The sequence below is a fragment of the Rutilus rutilus genome (genome assembly GCF_951802725.1).
Source record: "Rutilus rutilus genome assembly, chromosome: 6".
In the NCBI taxonomy this organism is placed as follows: Eukaryota; Metazoa; Chordata; class Actinopteri; order Cypriniformes; family Leuciscidae; genus Rutilus; species Rutilus rutilus.
In genome coordinates, this window is record NC_140214.1 from 37,786,107 (window position 1) to 37,804,431 (window position 18,325).

The window sequence follows — 18,325 nt, forward strand, 5'->3', positions numbered from 1 at the left end:
CCCTGCATTTGTAGGGTTTAAAAATTTGTAGGGATTTTTTTTTATTCATCAAAAAAATATTTACTAAAATTGCAACATGATATTTAATTGCAACTTGTCACATATGGCTTATATAACGTTAATTGATATGCGTGTTGTTACATCGTAATGTTGACATATGAAATAGGTCACCCGCCGTGCAGTGTGTTTGTTTCGCGAATGAAAAGCGACGTTCTAAATTCCAACTTCGAACTCCACGTGGAACTTCAGTGGAACTCAAGTTAACTTTGCTTTCACTACAGAATCTCGCGAGACGAGATTTCATTCTCCCGCGTCACAATAACCTCTCGAAAGAGCGCTCTTCCTCTACATGTGGGTGAATGTCAACAAGAAGGCACGATAGGTGATTTATACACCATATTCGGGGAATACGCAGAGGAATTCAGTGTGGGCATGGCGGAGAATGCGTCAGATGATCGTGTCGTGAAGTGTCCGGTTTGCGCGTGTGACTTTGACCCGGGCAGAATTAATGCGCACTTGGATGAGTGTTTACAGGGCAATGATGCTCATCATCAAACATCTGGACCACCCTCCAAAAAACCCCGCACTGGCACTACTGACACCCGCCCTTCTGCAGTGTTCTCCGTGTTTCAACCCAGATCTAAAGCGACTGATCATCAGACACAGAAGCGCGCATCTTTGGGCACAGAGAGTAACGCTACAGAAGTGTCCAGCAGTCCAGACGTGAAACCTGAGAGTACAGAGCAACCCGCTGCATCTCCACCCAGAGCATTACGTCTGAATAATGACAAACCCCTGGCAGAAGTCCTGAGACCCAGCACCCTGGAGGAGTATTTCGGGCAGAATAAACTGCTGGGAGAGCAGACCCTGCTGAGACCCCTGCTTCTGTCACAGGACATCCCATCTCTGATACTCTGGGGGCCGCCAGGCTGTGGAAAGGTCTCTGGTTTGTAGTTAATTCACCCATTTGCACTAGATATTACCTTCAAGCCATATGCTCTATTAAAGTCACCATGAAATCAAAATGGACAGTTCTTATGTTTTATGAAATATTGCAGTATCTATTATCAGTTATTTACCCGTGCACACATCATTATAGTTTTTTTATATATATATATATTTTTTTTTATGTGCCCTCATAATCTTTATTTAAAATAACTTCGCCTTCCACTTTCAGCTCGCATGAGATCACGGCAATAGCAAACAACAACGATCACAACATTTCCCATAGACAAAACCTATTTTTTTCTTTTCCCATAAGCTTTGTCCCATTTGGGAAGCAAAATCTCAACTTTAATTTCATGCTGACTTTAAGGGAGATACTCACAAACATGTGGTATCGAATGAATAAAACATATCAAGTAAGACTGACATCTTGTTTTTAATGTGTTTCAAAAGTCCTTTATCCTGGTCTCTGAGACTCCCGATATAGATATATGTTAATGGATGTTACAGACTGATTGTTTACTTTGTTAACCCTCAAAAAATAATTTGAACAGCTTGAAAATATGCGAAAGAATAGTTCACCCGTAGATGACAATTCTGTCACCATTTATGTAAGTGTCACTCACGTTGTTCCAATCCTGTATGGATTTATTTCTCCAGCGGAACACAAAATAAATAAAAAAATTTCCCGTTTCCCATTTTTCAGAATTATTTTGTGTTCCACAAACAAAAGACTTGCGTTATGTCATTAAAATATTATGTAGAATTTAACATTTTTGGCTGAACTCTACATTTTAACTTTAAACATCAGGCTGATCCTTCGTTATATTTCCAAAAAATTTAATTTTCAAATATTTGCATTTATCAAAAAATAAATGAGGCTTTTTACATTTCTAATTATTTCTCCCAAATGTTACATGCTTATCACATTTTTGTCATGTCATTGTTTTTAAAGTCACTTTTCATTTTCAGATTCTTTAGCTGGAATTTTATAGAAATTAGACTTGTGAAACACTGCCTCGGTGGTTCATGTCACAGCAGAGGGAATGATGCTTTCCAAAGGCCTTGTCGTTTCATTCTGCTCACTGTTTGATATCTGACTCCAATGCAACCTTCCCGTTCCCTGTTTAGTGTCTTTGTTGCGGATGGAAACACTGTGTGCTGCCTAGTTGTGATGGTCTTATGTACTATCGCACATGTGAGTCACTATATGACCGTGAACCTGTCCCAGGAAGTAGGTCATATTCAGATAATATACAGCATATGTGAGTAAATCTCACAGTGGAATTGAAATAAAAATAAAAGGACATTTTTTACTTGAAGAAAATGCAGTTTTATTAATAATAACAGTTACGCATAATTCCCCCATTACAGTTACACTCTTAAAGGTTCTTCATTTGCATTGATGGTTCCATGAAGAACACACATGGAACCTTCTCATTGCATTTAAGGTTTTTAAGATGATTAAAATGTTCTTCATAATAAATAAAAAAAGGTTATTCTAATGCATTGCTACCAAACCCCCCTTTTTGAACCTGTATGGCCCTGTTTACAGCTGGCATTAAGATGTGTCTTGGTCGATCAGATCTCAAGTGGACGACACTAAATACAGGTGTAAACGGGGTGTAAATGTCCTCTTTTGACCACATCCAGATGTACTGTAGTTGAAAACGCATTCGACCGGATTGCTTTCACAGTGTAAACGCTCATGTGATCGAATGTGTTCAAACAGCCACTAAAGACCGTCTTCTCTCCGTCTACTGACCTAATGAGTAACATTATGAGAAGAGCTCTTTGTCGGCTGGAGATCCAAGTTTGGTTTGAAGATGAAAAATGTCCCAAGCACAATGTTCTCTCACCATTCCTGATTTCTAACACACACTCGCAGCGTTCGGCTGGTCTCGTGTCTGTCAGAGCAGAAACTAAAGCTGATGCTCTCCGTGTGTTTTTCCCGTGCGTTCATATGTGAATTGCGTTGAGCTTAATTCGCCCATTTGATTGAAAGATCAGAAAAAGTTCATACATTTACCCTCCCCTCGAAGAAATCAGGACAGAAGTGGACAAAAGAGACGGATTAAAACACCTTTTTTAAACGGTCTCTCTTCTACTTGTAATCCGATCAACCAGAACACATTTTAATACCAGGTGTAAACAGAGCCTGAGAGTTTATAAAAAGTCATGTATGTGTGTCAATGTTTTGGCCATAATATAGAGCATTTAATGTCTTCTATACAGTAAAGATCTTTTGTAGATGGTTAACGTGAGCTTATTTCAGTGCTATTATTACAATTAGAATAATTGATTTTGGTCAAAAGTAAGGACATTTGAGATATGACAACGTGAATGTCATCGGTTTCATTTGAGCTAGTTGACCCAATTGTATGCTATTCTGAAGTGACGTGTTAAGACGTGTGAAAAGGGTCACATTAGCTGTTGACAGGTGCATGTGCTGGAGTAATGTCCCTAGGGGTCATTCAGTGAACTTACTACTCTGAAAAGATAGTGGTGGGACAGGATGATTTTCATTACTGCATTATAGTAATGAGAATGTAATGTGCTCGAATGTTTATTTCCCTTTTGATTTTGAGTGGCTCAGACATTTCTTTGTGACGTTCACCCTGTTATCATCTTGCCTTCTGTACTCGTATGGATGTCGAGATGTACTCTTTTCAGTGTAGACTAGAAGCTTATTTTCGATTGCTGTGATGGATAGTTCACTTTGTGATGTGTAATGGAAAACTAACTTGGGGGATTCAGAAACGGGGACCTTCCTGTGTCAACTATCTGGTTTCACTCATTTATTTTTGGTATTTTATAGATTGTCACATGGATCTACAGCAGAGCCGGTGTCACATGTTGGGGGTCTGTTCCCCTCTACTTGAGTTCGCGCATGTCCGATTTTGTCTTTCTCAACTATTTCAAATGGAAGTGATGCGTTGCAAACAACAAACATGTATTGAAACTTGATCTTGAGTCAAAAGTGATCACATTTGATGCAATCATGAGAAGATTCTTGTAAATATCACCACCCCATCCTGTTTGTTGTTCACAGACCACCCTGGCCCATATTATTGCCAGTTCTGTAAAGAAGAAAGGTACAGGACGCTTCGTGACGCTCTCCGCCACCAGCGCGTCAACCAGTGATGTGCGTGAGGTCATCAAACAGGCCCAGAACGAGCTTCGTCTGTGCAAGAGAAAGACTGTTCTGTTCATCGACGAGATCCATCGCTTCAACAAATCGCAGCAGGTCAGTTACCTTACATTAGAGAGACAGTGTTTGGATGCTAAAGCCATAGAATTTATGAATGTCAGCACGTTAGGGAAAAACACTAGAACATCAAACATAATAGATCTGTTTTTGAAATTGAAGACAAGACATTTGTGCCATTTTGTGGTTGTAAAACATTAGTGGGACATGATGATAGTTCGTGTAATTCTGTAGGACACCTGAGGAGAACTGACTTCATACGGTATAGCCATAAAAAACCCTAGAACGGCAGCTGATTCCTCATATCGGTTTTGATACAGGCACTTGATTTTAAATTAAGATGTTTTTGCGTGCAGCTCTTCAAGTACTTTTGGTGACCAATGCATGTCATTAAGTGTAAGTTCATGTATGTTAGATGTCTTGTGTAGTAGGGCTGGGACGATACACCTATCTCCCGATTCGATACTATCACGATACTCGGGTGCCGATACGATATTTATTGGGATTTTTGTTAAATTCTTTTAAGAATTGCGATTCGATATTGCAATATATTGAAAAAAAAAATTTAACACTAGACCATCGGGAAAAGTTGAATCATACTCTTATACAGACTGTACATGATGTATAAGATGAGTCATATTTACAAAAACAAATCATCACATCTTTCTGACTTTTATTTCAGAAGCATCATACAATACTACATTCTCTTGAATAAATGATTCAATAACAAATACATTTTCACTTGTCAGTCACAGTCACTTGTCGCCACCTAGTGGCGAAACAATGTAATCGATAAATGCGTTATTTTAAGCACCAAGTTTCTATCAAAAGCTGATTTTGATCGCTATCGTAGACATCAGTGTTCATATTTAAACTTTTAACTAGTGCATCACAGAAATAATGATACTATGATGTTGAAAAGACTGTTTGTGTGAAGCTGTTTCATGACGACTCTGTCCGGGTAAGCGACAGCGCCAACACAGCTTTGAATGTTGCGATGTGATTTTATCAAAGTTTAATAGACGAATTGAAAGATCGCGTGAGTGTTTGAATCGTGACTTTTGTGCATTTCTATTGTCTTATCTCTCTCTCAGCATATGCGCGAGGGCTTTTCAATGCGTTCAGTCTCACATTGCTTTCCCTCGTCCACTTGGGATATTACGTCACTCAACACTCATAGATAACGACACATTTCAAAAGTGGCTAACTTCTGTCAACCTCGTCTACAAGCAAGGACAAAAATAAAGCAATTGAATTTGAATTAATATTGATTCTGGAAAAAAAAAAAAAATCTATCTTAGAATCTGAAAAAAAATCGCGACAGCTAGGAGAATCGATTTTTTTTCTCCCAGCCCTATTGTGTAGGTACAGCTAGCACATGATCACCCTGGAAACATGTTTATTTGCGTATGCCAGACAGCCAGTACAGTTTATCCTTCACGACAGCGCCAGTGGCCTTAAAATAAACCCATAATTATATTTCTAACTGCAGCAGACAATATGCCAGGCATGGGGATACCCTTCTCATTCCCGCTTATTTAGCTTGGATTCAAAGAACCTGAAACATATTCCCCCCCGACAAAAAAAGGAGCGACATATATTTATACTGGAATGCATTGCGCCTCTTTATTGTGTGCTGCCAGAATACCAAAGTGGCCTCATTGAGGCTCTCAAGCTGAAAACTATTAGACAGAAAATATGTGGTGAAAAGATGAGGTCAACAGGAAGATAAAGATAATTGTGTACCTCATCTGTGTCACCGAGTGCAAACATGTCCAGTTAATCAGACAAATAGCTCATTTCAAGACAACCATCTTGAATACAATGTGAACTCTGCATGGGGAAATCTTTTGCTCTGAAGCGAAATTCCAGAATGCACGGAAATTATTCGATTTTGACCATAAAAATTTGCTGAAAAAGTCTAAATATGAACGCACCTTGATGCAATGTTGAGTTCTGCATAGTTGAGTTCAGTGGTATTATAAATCATAATGGGAAATGTGTTCCATAAAAAGCAGCAGTGTCATATTCTCTGGGTTGAAAACCAATGAGCGCCTCTTCATCTTAAAATGTCATGTAATTGCACTGCTCCGAAACCAGTGTATTACAACAATGCTGTCCAGACAAAGCCTTGATTCCCACTCTATAAATAAGTTTGAGAGGGTATAAATGCTTCTATACATTTGTACAAGTGAGTGTAACGACAGCTAAAGCCACAATAAACCCTTGTCAATCCATCATGGTGGATGAGGAACATAAACAGGTGCACTCTGACCAATGAAAGCACAGTTTTACTCGCGTGCATGAACACATTTTGGTGCTCTTTGAAATTGTAATTTTTTTGGAAAGAAGTTAAAGAAATTAACACTTTTATTCATCAAGGACACATTAAATTGATCAAAAGTGGCAGTAAAGACATTTCTAATGTTACAAAAGATTCTATTTCAGATAAATGATGTTCTTTTGAACTTTCTATTCATCAAAGAATCCGGAAAAATAAAATGTATGGCGGTTTCCACAGAAATATGACCTGTTTTCAACATTGATAATAATCATAAATGTTTCTTGATCATCAAATCATCATATTAGAATGATTTCTGAAGGATCATGTGACACTGAAGACTGGAGTAATGATGCTGAAAATTCAGCTTTGATCACAGGAATACATTACACTTTACTATATATTCACATAGAAAACAGCTTATTTACACTGGAATAATATTTCACAATGTTTACTGTATTTTTAATCAAATAAACGCAGCTTTGCTGAGCAGAAGAGACTCTTTTAAAAACATAAAAAATCTTAGCGACCCCAATCTTGTGAACAGCAGTGTACTTCGGAACAAAGTGAACAATCTAAATCTGCACGAGTAATCGTTAAAATATCACGTCAAAAAAATAGTGATTCTCAATTTATCCAGAATCGTGCCAGCTCTAGAACAATCTACAGGTCTGAAACAGTGTTGTCAATCAGAGGCGTTTACGATTCCCCTCAACAGCGCTCTCAAAGCGTCATGTTTTTTAACTTTCAGTAGCAACTTGGTACCGACGTTAGCACTTTTTTTCAGACTAGTGTTGTCAAGGTTTAGCCTATTTAAAAAATTTTTTTTAGCTTTTCTAAGACAAAGATATCAACACTGTCATCATTCCTTCTAGAACTGACTCACCTTTGATATTTAGCCATTTTTTTGGAATGCTTGGTATCTTCTCTTTCCCCCCCAATGTTACCTTGCTTCAATTTTCCTCTTCCCGTTCTGGCATCAGGACACCTTTCTGCCTCACGTGGAGTGTGGGACGATCACTCTTATTGGGGCCACCACAGAGAACCCGTCCTTCCAGGTCAACAGCGCGTTGCTGAGTCGGTGCAGGGTTCTGGTGCTGGAGAGGTTGTCGGTGGAAGCGATGGGCTTGATCCTGCGTCGGGCTGTAGACTTCCTCGGACTGCAGGTGTTGAATGGGGATGCAGTGGAACGGGACTCTGCGGAGATCTGCTCAGAGTAAGTGTCAGTTGTGCTCTTGTTATCACAGCGTATCACCCGAAACAGAGATGGCTCTTCCACCCACCTTAATGCCTCATTTTGATGATTTATTGGCTTGTTAGTCATTGGGATTGGTAAGTAGGACAAACAGTTGTCTCTAACCCTGACCTCAAGTGTACCGGCTATGAACTGCTCCGGATCAGGTTTTAGGGCCCTTAGGAGTCATGGAAGCGCCTGCCGTAAACACAAACGCTAGGAGCCGGTGTTGAGTTTCAATGAACCGAATGTTCTCATTGTTTTATGAGACTCGGTCTGAAGAGCAATCTGTGACTTGGATTTGACCGATGAGTATAAAACATTTGATGAGTAGGACCACTAGTGTAGAAATGGAAAGATCTGAAGATGTTTTATGACAGCTATGTAGTATTGTTTAATCGCTGTTATATCCCACGAAACTCTCCAGATTCAGCTGGTTTCAAGCCTAAGGACAACCCTTCATAATCTGCAGCATACTGATTTATTGACCTATTGGTTTATTAGTCAAGTTCAAAGCAGCTTAATGGAAAATCATCATGATATAGATATTATAAACATTAACATCATGATTTTCTATCCATGCTTTATAGTTTGGGCAGGTTATGATTCATAAATTATGTTCTATCACTTTGCATGGCATCGCTGTTAGAGCCCTTTCTCTTAAAGGAGCCGCAAGCAATAGCAAAACAAGACGCAAGGAGGGTCGCACACTGAGAGAAACGACTACGGCAACTGTGACTGTTCAAACTCATACCGCACCACAGCGTCACTCACATTGTTTTCTATTAAAGCAACACTAAGTAACATTTTTACCTTAAAATAATGTTTCCAAAATCAAGTGTGGTTCATCAAGTTGTAACAGGGTGAAAGGCACTTCTGGATTCGCTTTGCGGCCCTATATCTGCTTTAACCACACTGTGCAAGTTTGCCAAACCGGGTCGCGTTTCTGTAGTTCGAATGAGACATAAGAAAACTACAAATAGTCAACAATAGTCATTATTTCGTTACAATAGTCATTATTTCGTTTTTCTTCGCTTCTGATGTCGCAATACATCATGCTTTCATGAAATCATGCAACATACTCTACCTTGTCTGTGGACATTGTTCATTCAAAGCCGGTGCTGGATAAACAGCGAGCGTGCGTGCGACGGTAGGCTGCGGGCGGCGAAATTATTTACGACAGCGGTAATGGACAATTCCGCTTCCAACCTGTAGGGGGACCGAAGAGGAAAAGTTCCGTAATGTTGCTTTAAGATACAACAATTTAGGACAGATATATGTACATACTGACTTCACCATAGGAGATTGTGTATTATGCATTTTTCAGTAACAGGTTTGTTTTTGTGGCTTGAATAAATATGTTTCATTTAGAGAAATAATATGGATCACACTTTCTCTCTCTGTTCTCTCTCTGCGCAGTTTTTTCCCAAAATACCTTAATTCAAACTCACTGACGCCACTTTATTCATTCTTGAAGTGAGCTTTTGCCTATATTGTGATTAGATTCACTGTTTTGGACTCCCGCCTTGAGCTTGAGAATGTTTCATAAGCCTGTGAGATGTCCTAGAAGACCATTGAGAGGCCACTTTTTCCAACACGTCCAAGACTTTGAGGCAAAAACTCTTTATTGCTCTGTGCATGTGAACTCATGGCAACTGTGAGAGAAGTCACAGAGAAGTTTTTGTTTCCATTTTATTTTATTTAAATGGTATCCGCAAACAGTAATTGAATGTCATAAAGCTGAAAGCAATACAATTAATCAGAATAAGATTTAATAATTAAATATATAGTAGCCCTGCATGCCAAGTCAGATTTTTATTTTTTGTTAACTTGCATGTATGGACACTGACGCTGTCATAAATGCGGGTAAGATGAGATCTGAGTTGTGCTCCAGTTAAAACATTAGGGCAAAGATCCAGACTCGTCTGGTCTCGTCTCGTAGGACGCTCTGTTCTTGCACTCGGACAATATTTTAATGTTAGAACGGTCAGAACTGAAAAGAAACCAGCGCAGCAGTTCAGTAATGATCTGATGAAGGTCAGGGTATGATTTTGGTTGGATTTTGGGTGTTACAGTCCCTTCCTTTACCCATGCTGGTGTATGGTTTAAGGACAGACAACTTCATCTTTGAGACACAGTTATTATGTGCTAACTGGTAATAACGAAAACAAAGTAAAATTGTAAGTAAAATAGCAATGTCTCAGATCTTAAGTTGCAACATGCTGAACATGCTTTGCTATGTCGTTTCAGTGGTGCATCGAAAGTGGTTTGGGATTTGGAAAAGCCACGGATAAGTTAACAGAGCTTGACAACACAGCGAGTAAATGCAACTAGGGTTGGGTATTGTTTGAATTTTAGCGATTCCTATTCTGCTTATCAATTCTTATTGTTTGCCAGTTTCGATTCCAGTAAGGTAAAAACATTTAGTCAAACATGTATATCAAACATATTTATTCTGTGTCTTTTGGAAACATTTGTTGCAGCTGATTTTCATGAACAAAAATCAGCAGCCTAAAGAACACTCACATTTTTCTATGGTTTTAACATAAATATCACATACAAACCAACTGGACTAACTAATATAAATGTCAGAGAGTAATAAAGACAAGTAAACAGTAATAAGAAGAAATAAACAAATTAGCAATAGCACAAATAAATGCAACTGAACAAAGTTCAGGTACAGAAGTTGAAATCAAACGTAAACTAAATCTTTATTAAAGTGACAAAAGTTATTCAGTCAAGATCAGTGAGTGAGATTCTTTTTCTTTTGTTCTTTGATTAACATTAAAGGGATAGTTCACTTAAAAAACGGAAATTTTGTCATCATTTATTCCCCCTCAAGTTGGTTAGAACCTGTATGAATTTCTTTCTTCTGCTGAACACAAAGGAAGATATTTTGAAGAATGTCTGAAACCAAACAGTTGATGGACACCATTGACTTCCATAGTATTTTGTTTCCTACTATGGAAGTCAATGGGGTCCATCAAAATTCATACAGGTTTGAAACAACTTAAGGAACAGCTATTAACTTAATGACATAGGTGCTGTCACTTTAAGAGCCCTTGCAGGATCCAATCTAGTGTTTTCTTTCTCCACTGTTTGCGTTCGCTTAAGACATAACTGACTGTGTTTAGAAAGATATTTGGACAATTTTGTGTGTATTTGTGCGTTCAAGAGCAAGAAGACGCGGACAAGAACTCAATTCAGTATCGTGTCCTATAGGAGAAGCGGCTCACCACGCAGCACAAGTGCCGAACCGAGTTCTCTTTGTCGTCGTCTTGCACTTGAAAATGGTTTGAAATCACATTAAAATGTATTCGATTTCAGAAATGGAATTGATTTTTGATTCCCAACCCTAATTTTCACCTTTTTCTTATTGATACTGTGATAAAACCATTGTACCTTTGAGCAAACCACTTGATCACCAGAAAGACTGGAGATGAATGACTGTGAAGAATATTAATTTATTATTAATAATTGAGCTTAGTTATGTGTACCTTACGTGATTGCCAAGGTGTCTTTGGAAAGATTTCGTTTAGGCATAGTCTGTCCATTCATTTAAAAAAAATAAAAAAATAATCATGTTGTTCCACACCTGTATGACTGTCTTCTGTGGAGGGAAGTGCCTCTTCAGAAGACGTAGATTAAACTGCTCGATTCATATGGATTACTTTTTGCGATGTCTTTTTAAAGCTTGAAAATGTTGAAATGAAAAGGGTTGGTAAACACTGGTTTGTTAAAGAGGCCTGAACTCAGTGTGCTGTTTGTCTTCAGATCTCAGGTGTGTGTTGAGCAGAAAGCCCTGGACACTGTGGCGCACCTGTGTGATGGTGATGCCCGAGCCGCTCTCAACGGCCTTCAGCTGGCGGTGCAGGCGTGTGTTGTCCAGGCGCGCGCGGCTTCCTCCAAACCCAACGGCGGCCCTCAGCAGATAATCGTGCGTGAGCAACACATTAAAGAGGGCCTTCAGAGATCACACATTCTTTATGACAAAGCAGGTATGGCCGGTTTGCACTGAAGTCATTATCCAATAATCAGTCCATTTCATCTAATGCAATTATTGTGGCTAAACTAGCCTGTAACAAAAGATGTCCAGTTGTTGCACTTTCACGAAATAGGCTACCACAAATTTGCAACTGTCTCCCATTGTGGTGTTGCTTTTAGGGTCTTGAATTTGTGTGTCATCTATTTGGAAACTTATTAAAGTATTTTGTCATTAGCTTATTAGTTTAGCAACATGCTGATGTAAACGCTTTATTTATAATAATTTTTTATTATTTATTTATATATTTATAAGATATTTTGCATGCAGGCGAGGCGGCTCACTATGTTTTTGAACTGTCAAAAATATATATTTGAATTTATTGATTTAATCCCTCAGGATTGTGTAGTTGCAAGAATTAATGCAAGTTCAAGCAATCCCAGATTATCCCCACATTACTTGCAATAGTTTTCAGAATTTTTCTGCACAATTTTATTAAAAATAAAACATTCCAGGTAAGTGAGCGTTACTATGAAGGAATGTATTCTAGGAATTTATAAACATGAAATGTATATCAATAGGACTGTTTCATGAGAGCGGTTGAGCGTTTTGTACTCCCATGTTTTGTCTTAGGTAAATTACTGCCAAAAACTTCTATAATAATGGTAATTGTCCTCAGTAAGTGTGAATCACGGTTCACTCAGTCAGACATCACTTACTTAAGCTGGACTTTTTGTTGCATTATTTTCCTGTTATCACTGTGAAGCTGCTTTGAAACAATCTGTATCGTAAAAAGCACTATATATATTAAGGTGACTTGACTTGAATAAGTCATTGTAACTTTGTGTTCACAGAGTGATCATGCTATAAAATCAGAGTTCATTTTTGTATGAACAGTCAGTCTTGAGCTTAACGTTTATATGTTTACTGCATATTGTCATAATGCACACAAATGTTTACAGGTAGTTGTACTCAAACTCTCACCGACACACAATACATTGAGTCAGATCCACAGTGTAAACTCTGTGACTCACAGGTGAGGAGCACTATAACTGTATCTCAGCCCTGCACAAGTCAATGAGAGGATCAGAAACAAATGCTGCCCTCTACTGGCTGGGAAGGATGCTGGAGGGAGGTGAAGACCCCCTGTATGTGGCTCGCAGACTGGTCCGGTTTGCTAGTGAGGATATTGGTAAGTAGCTGGTCCTTTTGTTTCCAAAACCTGTGTTGTTTTACCATAATAGTAACTTCATAATTAGTATGTGATCCAAAAGTTAACATCTTGACAGACTGGATCTGTTGTGGACTCTTCTAAAGGTCTGGCGGACCCTGTGGCGCTCACTCAGGCTGTATCAGCGTTCCAGGCCTGTCACTTCATCGGCATGCCCGAATGTGAGGTACAACACAGACAAATGCACTGCAATTGCTGCCAGTGGTGGGAATCTTTAGGCACATCACCATTCGATCAAATTTAGATTGTGGGAGTCACAATCAGAGATACTAAAAATGTTCTTGATTACATTAGTTTAACTACTTTTAACTGTTATTTAAGGGTGGTCTGATTGATCGGGCGCAGATCGTTATCAGCCAATAATAGCTTTATATAGTTTGATCGGTGGTCTCTATAAAGGCCGATCAGATGATATAAAACTAGCAAGACAATTTCTCTATGCGCATCTAAGATTGCTTCACTACATTCACCGGTCTGGCAGCTCTACCAGGTGAAAAGGACAATAAATTTGCAACATCTTTGCAGAGATCAGAGACATTGCAACGACAGCAAGAAACTAGGGCTGTACGATTTTAGTGCATTTCTTTTTCGGTGCACATTCGTTCCTCCCTAAAAGCCCAAACTTAACGTCCAAATCAGCTAGACCAGTGATTGTCGTAAAATACAGTCTGCTGTTGCTGAACTGCAGGGTGTGCGTGGTTAATAATAAGAGTTATTGAAACTGTGAAAGTGAGACTGATCTCCAAGTGGCTTTCTGTGCACGCGCTCCGAGACAGAGTGGAAACCAGACAAGAAAAGTGAACCTGAGCTCCGGCACGCCTAAACTGTTAAATACACACAGAAATATGTCAAAAAATATGTATTTTACATAGACCCACACATAGTTGAATAAACAAATAAGGATTTTTGCAGTGTGGATAATACTAATAGTAAATATAATGATATAAATTTCACAAGAAGAAGAAGTGATGTCACTTTGCATTTGCAGGTGATTGCATGTTAGCGTCTTTGTTTCCATTCAGACGGAGTCTAGAGAACATGCGCTATAAGCAGGCGTAATGCACGTTTTTTTAAAACCATGTCGAGCTCACGTCCTCTCCAGATATGAAAAAAGGTATCAATGGGTCTGTCCAGTAACTAATGATGAACGTAAGGCGAACTGCAGAGTTTCATTTGCTCACGCCATTGGACTTCTGACTTAAAGCAGTGACAGACAAATCCGTGCTTTTAAAGGTATAGGCCTATTGTGTTTTTGTCTCGTAATATAATATTCCATACATTTTTAAAGCTTGGTAGACAGGTAACTATTATATTTGTAGATGTTATTAGACAGATTATTTAAGTTATGGGGGGTCGTGTATGTGTTTTCCCTTATTTTGCCTCACTGAAGGTGGCAACCCTACTTGCCAGAGATCCAAAGGACCATCACTTGGCCAGGTGACGAGCCTGTTGTCAATCTATCAGAGTGGATAGCTTGGGAGAAGCCGCTCTTTCAAGTCATGCAGCTGGATCTACACACAATATATTCATATATCTTAAAACTTCTGGTTACATGAGCCTAAGCTCTTTTCAATAAAATCCATGCAAAAGTTTATATCAGATCATTTTAGAATACAATATAAGGATGTACGAAATATTCTTCAGTTTTATGTAAAACAGAAATATGACATAGAATATCAGATCTCTGTTATATGGCCAATAAAAAGCTTTGTTGCATAGTTTTGTTTGACACATGAAACATTGTTAAAGTTACCTTACACGGTACACAATGTAACCTTGCTCTCACTCGAAATGTGTCCCCACATTAAGTTCTTGAATTTGAGGGTATTGGACCTGGAAAGTCCTTGAAAAGTCCTTGAATTTGAAGTTAACCAAGGTGTGGGAACACTGTATATCTTGTATCTACGTTTACGTGCAATTGCAAGAAAAAAGTCAGAATTGCAAAAAAAAAATCTCTTTTTTTCTCTCAGAATTGCTACTTTCTCACAATTGTGAGTTTATATCTCACAATTTGGACTTTATACCTTGCAAATTTAAGTTTTTATCTCACAAATCTGAGAAAAAAAGTCCGAATTCTCTCACAATTGCGAGAAAAAGAGTGAGATTAAAAATGCGCAATTACAATTATATCCTGATCTTTCTTAATAACTTTTCACCTTCAATCTCACCTACGTCTCTTCTTGAATTATTTTAGGTCATTCTGGCCCAGTGTGTGGTTTATATGGCCAGAGCGCCCAAGTCTGTGGAGGTGTACAAGGCCTATAATAACGTCAAGGCCTGTCTGAGAAACCATCAGGGCCCGTTACCGCCCGTGCCCCTCCACCTACGCAACGCCCCCACCAAACTAATGAAGAATCTGGGCTATGCTAAAGGATACAAATATAACCCAAACTTCAATGGGCCAGTGGACCAAGATTACCTTCCTGAGGAACTTCATGGCATCAACTTTTTTACCTGGACGCCCTCCAATCGATGACTGTTCCCCTTTTGGCTGCTTGAGAAATGGACTTCTAAGTTTGCAGTTTTTCTTTTGCCTTTGTCATTGTTGTCGTGTCTTCCCCTTCTTACAACGAGATTTCACAGAATCTTCAATAAATCTGCATTTTCTTATGCTGCTAATAATGGTTTAATATAATTCAAAGTTTTAAATAAAAAGTAGTAAATTGATTTGTGTACTTTGATCTTAACACCTTTAACCTTATTATTTATTATTCTCAGGTTAGGTAAAGTAAGTTGAGTCTGGCATAAATTATAAGCATTTTAAAATCACTTACAATTTGGTCAGAAGACTTCTATGTGGTATGTTCTTATTAAAAGTCGTACAACACATAGAACACTTACATACATAGAAGCCTCAGGCAGTTTTTGTAATCAATTACGTTTCTTTTAATTGGTTACTTTTCTTTATATAATAAACAAAAATGTAAAGGCAAATAAAACTTCATCATTAAAGTATAAAATACAATAATCACGTTTTGAATCAAAGTTGTAGTCAGCTCTGGGCTTCTGGTCTTCCGCTTGGGATTTCTTGTCCTCAGCTCTGGGCTTCTAGGCGTCGGAGGTACTGACATATCAGTATCCAAAGAGGCAATCAGCTCATCAGTCTTTTATACTCATGTTGTTTACCACAGGCGGTAGGTTCTAATCTTTTTGATTGACACAAGTTGTGACTTTTCAAAGTTTCCTCAAGGCCTCACAGGTGCAATCTGTCCACCTCTTCATGTCCGTGAACTCCAGTAAACTCAACCAAGATGGCTGATTTCCTTTTAAGGTTCTAGGAGTAGAACCACAGTTCTTTGTGTTCTTGAGTACACACACATACATAACGAACAATTACTTTACATCTATGCCAATACAATATAAGACAATTTTTACAAACAAAAATATATAACATTGAATGCAATGCATTATATTCAATACTTTAGCTAAATATGTGTAACAAAAAGGCATCTACAATAAACAAGGAGGCAGGTAAGTGCATTTTCTTGATATTATCCTATATTATAACACCCCCTTCATGCAATAATTCCGACTCATTATCCTTCGTTCTCAGACATAGTTGTGGCACAAACCTCATCAAACTTTACACATAACATGGACATTTGTTCATCATTCTTAAATTCATTGGTTTGTTACACATTCATGTAATATTTCACCCAGTGTTGTTTTCTATTTCCCATAACAACAAATTATTCTATTTCCTATGTAATTATATTATAATTATTTATGTATCATCAAGGGGCAAAACTTTGTGTTCTTGCTTGATTATCATGTAGATTAGGCCAATTTGGATTTAAGAAATCCAGTACTTTAAGCACCCTATAGGTCTTCCCCTTTGAGCCGCGGCTCTTCTCCTGAAGCCTGTGGGGCAGACAGAGCAGCGTGCGTTTGCTGGAAACTGATGCGTCCCGAAGGCCCAAGGCGAGTTAGGACCTCTTTTACGATGCCTTCCTGGCCTGAAGGACGGTCCTCAGATCTGTCTTCTCAGGAAGCTGTGGGCGAGAGCGCCGCCTAGAGTCCCAGGCTCTCTGAGGGGGACCTCTAGAGGCGACACTCTCCTTCTGACCCTGCCGGTACGAGGAGCTCGATGACAGCTTAGACTGCCCCCTGGTGGCAGCCTTTTTAGACCTTGAACGGTGAGGGAGATATTGCCTAAATGCTGCCAACTGCTTTTTCATCTCCTGGAACCTGTTGACGACCGTTAATGGTGTAGCCGAACAAGACAGTGGGCAAGACAGGCATCAAAGATGAAGGCCCTGTCTTTCTCCTTGATGCCCAACAGATTAAGCCACAGGTGTCTCTTCGATGGCATGGGCCATCTCCTTGGTAAACTGGAGAGACAGATCTGTGGCTTTACGCAGCTCTGCAATATCTTCAACTGTAGGACCCTCGCCTTCATCAAGATATTTTAACAGATCGGCCTGGTAAGCCTGCAAGATGGCCATAGTATGCAGGCTCGCACCAGCCTAACCCCATATAAGCTCTGCCCACCAAAGCAGATGTAGTTCAGCAGGGTTTGGTGGGCAGTGCTGGGGCCTTAAGGCATGATGCAACGGTGGGGGAGAAGTAGCTGGCCAAAGCCTCTTCCACCCGCGGCATCATCCTATAACTGTTCTATCTAACCCCCACGATGTTGCTATAATTCAACACCGGGGGATTAGACAGGCGAGATGAAAAAGGCCTGTTCCATTGTGTAAGTCAGGAAAGAACGGCAGACCCCGGCGTGAAGGCTATGATCTGTCCTGCAGGAAGTGCAAGCTAGAAGTAAGCTTGATGCCCTTCATGTGGCCAACTAATTTTTTATTTGGCCACCACATGAGTCACAACCTCCACGAGCCCCTCGTACACGGGTGCAGTCTGAAAAGACAAGGCTTAATTTTCTATATCCCCTGCCGCAATGCTGAGGCACATCCACATCCGAATCCGACCCGACCGGTTTGACATAAACACTGCAACCCGAACCGCACACGCAGTAATCACACTACATCAGCTTAGACAAAATACATTTATTTTCTCATGTGACACAAGATAACAAACTAACATTAGGCATTCGAGTTGCTTTTAAGAAAAATTTATAGACAAGCAGCACAAAATGTTTACAGAAAAAAAAGACGAGAACGTGCATCTGTCGTTAACTTGCAGTCTATGGTCGTTAAACAATACTTCCACGTCTGATAAAGTATCTGCCGATACTCCTTGAAACCTCTTTTCAGGTGGCGGGGAGTGGACGCGCTGCTCAGGACTTCCACGCTTCTCCTTCAGTTCTAGACAAAATTATAACGAAAAGTTGAGAAAAATGATTCGGTCCACCGTGAGAAATAGGCTATTAAATATGATCATCTGTTACGCAAATAACAACCAATTCAACCAAACTGATTAGCTGAAAGCAAAACACGGACAGTGACAGGTGAACACTAGCAAATGGGACTACCTAAGCAACCAGC

General features: G+C 39.3%; 1 protein-coding gene across 1 annotated transcript; it reads left to right on the forward strand.

Moving 5' to 3' along the window:
* Nucleotides 1–247: 247 nt before the first annotated feature.
* On the forward strand, nucleotides 248–15,548 carry wrnip1 (WRN helicase interacting protein 1). The gene is made up of 7 exons (XM_084411843.1): nucleotides 248–939; nucleotides 3,998–4,192; nucleotides 7,418–7,650; nucleotides 11,443–11,666; nucleotides 12,687–12,842; nucleotides 12,968–13,047; nucleotides 15,076–15,548. Exons 1-7 carry the CDS (start codon nucleotides 433–435, stop codon nucleotides 15,355–15,357), a joined length of 1,677 nt encoding a protein of 558 aa, XP_084267969.1. The 5' UTR covers nucleotides 248–432; the 3' UTR covers nucleotides 15,358–15,548.
* The last annotated feature ends 2,777 nt before the right edge of the window (nucleotides 15,549–18,325 follow it).